We start from the raw sequence: 8,461 nt of genomic DNA, 5'->3' as shown, positions 1-8,461 counted from the left end.
TTTAAAAATCCCCAACCCCCCCCCCCCCTCTCTCTCTCTCTCTCCTCTCTCTCCACTCTCTCTCTCTCTCTCTCTCTCTCTCTCTCTCTCTCTCTCTCTCTCTCTCTCTCTCTCTAAAAAAGTTATGAACCAATCAGCTGTTGACCATAACTGTTGTACTATGGAAAAACATGTGTTTAAACGTTTGGTCAGAAAACTCGTCCTTCAAATTATGTGCTATTTAAATTACCCTCATCTTGGCAAAAACGCTCAAACCTGGGACTTCGCTTGAGAGTTTTTGTCAAGATGAGAGTCATTAAATTTAAGTCGATCGATATAATTTGATGGACGAGTTTTCTGGCCAAATTTTTAAATACATGTTTTACCAGAGTACGCCAGTTAAATGGTTAATTAAAACCTTAAGGTCCCGTGGAATGCGATGAAATAATATCAATTGCCGGCATTTCAAGGTGTGTGAAATAATATTTGCTCACCGACCATTCGTAACATCTACATAAGAAGCAGCTTGACTCTTTACAGGCGTGGCATGAGTTTACTAGTAACCCCTCACATTTCACTGACTTACTTGACTTATGCCTCTTGGCTCCTGGCGGAGCATAGGGCCTCAACAGCACTCTTCCATCTTCTTCTGTCCTTGGCACAGACCTTTGCCTCACTCCAGGTAAGATTGGAGACGATCAAATCTTGGTGAAGGCTTCTCCTCCAAGTCTGTTTTGGACGATCCCGTTTCCTCTTGCCCCTTTTCACTGAATATAACAATAAATAGATCGAGTACTTGGTTCACAATTCAAACATATTTCACCCCAGCAGGTCATATGGATGGAACTAACCTTTCCATTCCATACTATATAAAACATCTGCTAGGTGCCCTTATTGTTGTACCAGTATTATTCCTAGAATATCCGTCACTGTCTATCAAGCCAAAATTGCGTAATTGTTTATGTTATTATTTATGTACTCATGAACACAGCGCTGGAGACAAAATTTGCCGATCATCGTCAACCATTCAGTCACTGACCGCGCAAAGTATTGCTTGTTTATGTTTCAGAACGAAACATTTTGCCGTTGAAAACCTGATGCCAGCGAAACAGAAGCAAAAGTGATATATTTAATTTTATTTATTTTGGGGGGGGGGGGGGGGTGTTTGTTTTTTATTGTTAATTTTGTTTTGTTTTGTTTTTTGTTGTGTTTTTTTTTTCTGTGCGAGAAAACAAGCATTGTATATCTTGTTTAAAAAGATTATTAGGTTACCTATCTAGTCCTTCAGACCGTCCAATTATAATTGAAAGAATGTCAGTCTTGCCTTAAATGAGTTAATTTTGCTGTGGGCGACGTAGGATGGCGATGCTGTGATGCCACGATCTGCCTGTCTTCATTCAAAGACGTTGACGGCTGACAGGTTGTGAAATATCCGCTTACATGAAGCATCCGCCGTCTGACTCAGCCTCTGTGGAATGGGATAGTACTCCAAGAGATAGAGAATAAATCTATGGTTACACCACTCCTCTCTCTCTCTCTCTCTCTCTCTCTCTCTCTCTCTCTCTCTCTCTCTCTCTCTCTCTCTCTCTCTCTCTCTCTCTCTCTCTCTATCTATCTACCCACACACACTCCCTCATTCTAACACAAGCAAATCAATTTCATGACACGCTATTATTTTTTCCTTTCGTCATTCAGACTGTCCTGGTAGTGCCTCATCATCACCCGCGTGGTCCCCCCTCCTCGGGGGTGCCGGATCTCCTGGAGGCGGCGCTGGTAACGCGTCTGCGGCAGCCGCAGCGGCGGCCGCTCGACTCGATCCCGTCACCCTTCAGCTCATCCACCGGCTGTACTGCACGGACTGTCGTCTGGACGGGCCCAGTCCCAACAGCAACATGGATTCCTCCAACTGTCCCCAGCAACAGCTCTTCCAGCAACAGGCGGCAGCTGTAGCGGCGGCCCTAGTTGTGGACCCCTTACAGCAACAACAGCAACAGCAGGCTGCCGGGGACCTTGCTGGTGGTAATCCAGGATACGAAAGCCCTCTACGCGCGTCCGCGTTGACAACTTCTTTGGTGACCGGTACATCTCAGACTCAAACGCCTGTCGTGTGTGTTCGGTCTCCTCGCACTCCGCCGGATGGTGCCTCGATACAATCGTGTATGGACAGAAATAAAGAATGTGAGTACATTTATTTTTTTCTTACCTGTCATGTTTGTTCATAGACGTGTTTTGTCAATTGTTGTTATTTTCTAAAATGTGGTTGAAAAGAAATTGTTTTCATCGTTGGAATGTATCTATGCGATTAATAGACCGCGTAGTCGTCTTTTGCTACTTTTGTCTACGCACAAATTATCAAAATGGGTCGCGTCGAAATTCAAAATGATTCCAAGTCAGAATTCTGATTGGCTAAGTAAAAAAAAAAAAGTGCGGCTATGTGGTCTTGTGATGTGAAACCCGCTTTCGGATTTGAAGGCCCTGGATTCGAGCCTCGCTCGGCGCATAGTTAAGTCCTTGGAAAAGGCTCTTTACTCACATTCTCCCACCGTACTCCGGTGTAGAATGAGTTAGTCTCTGTCGGAAAAAAATAAGTGTAATATCGCCTAACAGGCGTCACGTCTCGTTCTACATGTAACGTGTTTCTGTTGGCGGGGACCCTTGTAAAGCGCTTTGAGAACTTTTAGTGGATATTGCTCTATATAAAAGCTCAACTTTTAAAAATCTTAATTAAGTCAAAGACTCGTCCTGTCGAGCCTATTGTCTATTAATGGTGTATTATAAAATTTTGGCTTGGTGTCTTGTAGGACCTTGGTTTGAGCCACGCCGTGGACAACACAAATTCGAGTCATTTGAAAAGGGCTCGTCAATATCATTTTCAAACCATCCATAGGTTTAGGTGTGAAATGAGCTCTTTGTGGGAAATCGCATTATCTTTGTCGAGAGTTCTTTCACGCGTCATAATATTTTATCTTACATTAATTTTAAGGGTTTCCGTTGGACAGGACAGGTTCCCTTTGTAAAAGCATTTAAGCGGACGTTGCTCTATTTGAAATCTCGCTGGGGTTGGGAGTTTTCTTTTCTTTTCTTTTCTCTCTCTCTCTCTCTCTCTCTCTCTCTCTCTCTCTCTCTCTCTCTCTCTCTCTCTCTCTTGTTTTGTATTCCTTGTACTCTTCCTTTCCTTCTTAATCTTTCTTCTTTCTTTTTGTTGAGCATCGGCATCAAACGTCCCGAAACATTCAAACTGTACCCCTATGACAAACTAAGCAAACAGACTCTTGTAGATTACAGAATGCTTCAGCTTTTTAAAAAAATTTCAAATCCTCTTTAGTTACGAGAACGAATTCCATTCCCGTCAATTATTTATCCATCTGTTCTTTTAAATCAGCGAAATCGATGATGTAAAGAAGATGGTAAACACATGCGGACGCCTCTTTAGAACTTTTTTTTGTCTACACTACACGTAAGCTAAGTTATAACATTGATAAAGTCAAGTGAAGCCATGTTGTAAATCCACTTAAGCCATATTGTAAATCCAAAAAAGCCACGTTGTAAATCCACTCTGTCGTCTGTAAAGACGCGCACCGCATCGTCAAATCGCCGTTCGAAGGTTCACATCTCAACGAAAATCATATTATTGTTAGTCCTCTTCTCTTTAAAGCACCAGAGTTTTCGGACAAGTCAATCCCGATTGCTGATGGGTGAAATCTCAATAAAGTTCGTAACATTATCATTTTAAATGATAACCATCTGTCCCGAATTTCCTGGCATATCTTAAATCCACCCCCCCCCCCCTTTTCCCACCCCCCTCTTAAGGAATACAACAATTTTTTTTTCTAAGGAAAAGAAAAGATTGTGTGCGTTGTAAACATACCATTCTTGTTAAATGTTCTCCGCTTAATAAGTAAATTTCTGAAACGTTTTTTTCTTCTTTTCATGGATTTATATTAATGAAATATGGGAGGGTTCAAGCCTATCCTTTTATATTATCTCCCTTTTTTTAACAGTCCTATCCTGTAATGCAAATCAATAGTTATATTTATTTTCATAAAACTTAATTTTTTTTTAATTTAACATCTCATTTTGGAGTTGTCCCCCCTTTATTAATCGGAATGCAGGATATGTGAGTCAGGTGATGCAATTCTGTTTTAATTTGTTCTTCAAAACACTGGTGCCAGAAACTCAGTGGCATCGCCAGGCATCTGTAAACATTTACCCAAGGTGAGACGCGCCAGATGCACGACCTTGACCCCCAGAGAAGGCTGTCTAAATTAAACTCTCTCTTTAAAAACTACACCAAGTCATTACGTAATCAAAGCCAGGAGACGGGACGAGGGACGAGAGAAAATGAGTTTGCTGTTTTAGTATTAGTTTCTGTTTATGTTCGAAGCCTATTTATGTAATTTGAACTTATGTTTATGTTTGAAGCCTATTTATATTGTATGAACTATAAGTTCATATATAGGCTTCAAACAGAAACAGAAACACACACTAAAACAGGAAACTCATTTTCTATCGTCCCGTCATACACACACACACACACACACACACACACATATATATTGTAAAGAAATGCCTTCTAGGTAACAAAGGGAGATAGTTGTCCTACCCACCAAGGTCTCGGGTAGAATCAAACCCATATAATTAAATGATTTATGAGTGTAGGATGGTGTTGGAATAGGGACTCCCTTGTTTTCGCCGTGGGTGGTGTAGACTATGAAGGCAATGAAAGAACGGAGGGTTATCATGTTCCATCAGTGTTAAAACACCCTCATCAATCTTATGCATCAACCGAGATACCGTTAGATACCCTGTCCTATGTTTCGGCTTGGGCCGATGTTCAACTGGCAGTCTGCGATTTGAGGTCGAAGAAGGAAGACCTGTACAGCCTGTGTGTTGGCTGGAATTCTGTTTGGCTATGTTGAAGCCACAGTGAAAAGGGCCCAAAGTGGCCAGTATTTTATGTCGCACCCGAATATGGGCTCTCAGGCGATATGTGTTGGGCCTGTGTGTTGGCCAGCATTGTGTTTTAGGCTGTATTGTAGCCGAAGTGGGCCTAATATGGCCAGTATTTTGTATATCGTACCCGGTTATGGGCTCTAAGCGATATTGTGTTTTTGTAATTTGTGCTCGGTGAGAATATATAAAATTTATAATATTGTTTTGATGTGCTGAGTAATCATCAAGTGATTAAGTGATTAATATCGTAAAATTATTTCACTTATCTTAAAGTTTAAAATAATATACAGTTTTATCGTTTTAGTGAATAATTAATTCATTGAGTTTAATTGTGTTGAAATTGAGAACGTGACCTCAGTTAAATGAATTATTTTTAAGTAAATACTAATTGATCACTTACGCTATCATTGTGTCTATGTTAATTTCATTTTTACTAATATATCTATATCTATCTTCTAATATAGTGAAGAGCTGACGGGGCTAGGACATAGCGCCCGGTAAATGCGTTTGCATCTTTGAACTTTGTAATTTTGTCGGGGCTAGGACATAGCGCCCGGTAAATGTGTTTTGAACCCTTTTGAACAATATAATTTTTGAGAAATATGAACAAAATACAATGTAACGTTTGTAAAGATGAGGAAGTAACACTCGATCTATGTGTTTTATTAGGAACAATTTTGGATTTGAACAGGCTGGAACACTGCACCCTGTGTGAACAATTTTGTTGATTAATTTTATTCTCCTTTCGGAATATGAACAGTTTATTTTGACCCTATATGTAATTAATAATTTCATTATTAGTGGGAATTAATGGAACGGTTGGAACCTGGGTGAAGTATAGTTTATTTTGGTTAAAATTTTATATTTTATATTGAATTTTATATTGCATTACTACTTTTTACTTGTATGTACTTTTGATTTTTCCTGTCAATATATGCAATGTTATTCTGTTTTGCTCAATAACCATGAGATGTTCCCCTTTCTTTTACTATAAATAAATAATTATGGCTCTCTTGTCAGATACGTTGTTCTGTTGGTGATTGTAGCGTCCACGTCTACCTCTCCACACGTTAAGGTCATAAGCGACCTTTGCATCCATTGCGAGTTGCGAACGCACCTTGTGACATATATATATATATATATATATAATATATATATATATATATATATATATATACACACACACACTCTCTCTCTCACACACACACACACATATATACACTCACACGTTTACACAGTCAGAGGCTTTCGATCCAAGTCTTCCCAATTTATGATTTACTTCCGAAAAGAAAAAAAAAAACGCGTGATCTTTCAACTGTGATCAGAATTCCGTTGATACATTATTGGATTTGGGAGTCCCGATAGCAGGGTAGAGCCCTCGCTTCACACACAATTGGTCCCAGGTGCAGACAATATTATTTTTTCCTGATCCCCCTGTCCACCTAGCAGTAATTGGGTAGCTGGGCCTGTTAGAAATGGCGGGAAGTACTTTACGATAGATTAGCATCCTGTCCAAAGCTTAGCAATTAATTGCTCATATAAAAAACTGGGATAAACTCTTCTTCTTCTTCTTTTTCTTCTTCTTCTTCTTCTTCTTCTTCTTCTTCTTCTTCTTCTTCTTCTTCTTCTTCTTCTTATTCTTATTCTTATTCTTCTTCTTCTTCTTCTTCTTCTTCTTCTTCTATCATCATCACCATCTTTCTATTTCGTTTGAATATGTTGCCTTCCTCTGATCCTATCAGAAGTCAATTTTCGTGACATCTTTATGTTCACACGTGTTTACATAACAAAGAAATCAAACTGGCATACCAGAACGGTCATTTCACGCGTATTCCAAGCACCTCCACAGGTTGTGGCTGCCATTTCTATATTCAATGTTTTGGCGTTTTGATTTTATCGTCTTATCTCTCGAAGTGAAGTCTATGATTGTCCTTGCATTGTTCTTTATTTATGTATTGAGTTTTAAAAGCGCTTTGAGGTTTCGACGAAGACGCTATATTATTATTATTATTATTATTATTATTATTATTATTATTATTATTATTATTATTATTATTATTATTATTATTATTATTATTATTATTATTATTATTATTATTATTATTATTATTATTATTCGCTGGTTTTCCCCGAGGATCATTGTGGATTCTGAGATAAATCATTTTCTAATGAGTAAATAACCAATCGGAAATGAAATGGTTCTTAACTCCCTTCTCCCTTCCCTTCTTATGGTTGTAGGTTCTACTCTATGTGGTCTAGTGGTATGACACTCGCTTTTGGATCGGAAGGTCCTGGGTTCGAGCCTCACGCTCGGCGCATAGTTGAGTCCTTGGAAAAGTCTCTTTACTCACATCATCACACCGTACTCAGGTGTAAAATGAGTACCTGGCCGTTAACAGCGTTGTCTTTGTCCGAAAAATTGTAATATCGCCTAACAGCGTACTGTCCCGTCCTACATGTTAAATGTTGCTGTTGACCAGGGATCCCTTGTAAAGTGCTTTGAGCACATTTAGTGGATATTGCGCTATATAAAGCTCAATTTTTTTTTCATATGATTGTAAGTTCTACTCCATGCGTAAAATTGTACGATATACTGGCGGCGGGCATCGTCTTTGACTGTGATATTCCTCTCTCTCTCTCTCTCTCTCTCTCTCTCTCTCTCTCTCTCTCTCTGTCTATCTCTCTCTCTCTCTCTCTCTCTCTCTCTCCGGTCTGTTACTTCATGTATTCTATTTATCACATTGTGCGCGCGAAAACACCCATACTCACAACGCAACTAAAGAGTATTGCAGAAACAGCAAAACATTCCATAGCTTAAAAGATAAAATAAGTACGTTTCTCAGGGGAATGAGCGAGAAACAAACAAAAACAAGCAGAAAACTAGAAGCGATAGCCGGTCGTCGGCGAGTCATTAGCGGTGCCAAGGATAACAAAACAAATTCCTTTTCTTTTGTTGAGACAATTAGTGTCTGTCAGTGAGCTACTCATCTGGAGGCCAGATAGCTAGTTATCCATCCGCCATCCTTTCTGCTAACCCGTACCCCCTTTCGTGGCGACAGTCATTATTTCAATCTCATTCATACATTTCTTCTAAAATATTGGTCTAAATATGCGCCCAGATCCTCCAACCAGGGGGATAGGTTGCGCAATATAAATGTGCATTATTATTATTATTATTATTATTATTATTATTATTATTATTATTATTATTATTATTATTATTATTATTATTATTATTTATTATTATTATTATTATTATTATTATTATTATTATTATTATTATTATTATTATTATTATTATTATTATTATTATTATTATTATTATTATTATTATTAATATTATTATTATTATTATTATTATTATTATTATTATTATTATTATTATTATTATTATTATTATTATTATTATATTATTATTAGAGTGGTTTTTAACCCGATGCCGACTTTAATCCCGGGATCGAATTCATGTATAATTTATTACAATATGAGACAAAATTACAAGGCTTTTTTTATAAGTTTTGCATTGGTT

At 38.2% G+C, this 8,461-nt stretch overlaps 1 protein-coding gene across 2 annotated transcripts in view; it reads left to right on the top strand.

The window, feature by feature from the left end:
• The window catches only part of LOC144973568 (uncharacterized), a 263,850-nt gene that overhangs the window by 201,306 nt on the left and 54,083 nt on the right, over nucleotides 1–8,461 (top strand). Inside the window, exon 4 of one of the 2 annotated variants that reach the window (XM_078916180.1) lies at nucleotides 1,675–2,157. The exons of the other annotated variant lie outside the window; for it this stretch is intronic. Within the exon in view, the coding sequence (XP_078772306.1) occupies nucleotides 1,872–2,157 (286 nt within the window). The 5' untranslated portion in view covers nucleotides 1,675–1,871. The remainder of the gene's footprint in view (nucleotides 1–1,674; nucleotides 2,158–8,461) is intronic. 2 annotated transcript variants of the gene reach the window in all.

Source organism: Berghia stephanieae, chromosome 5 (assembly GCF_034508935.2).
Source record: "Berghia stephanieae isolate SIO BIC M18660-M18661 chromosome 5, UCSD_Bste_1.3, whole genome shotgun sequence".
Lineage (NCBI taxonomy): Eukaryota > Metazoa > Mollusca > Gastropoda > Nudibranchia > Aeolidiidae > Berghia > Berghia stephanieae.
This window is presented reverse-complemented; position numbering and strand designations above follow the sequence as displayed.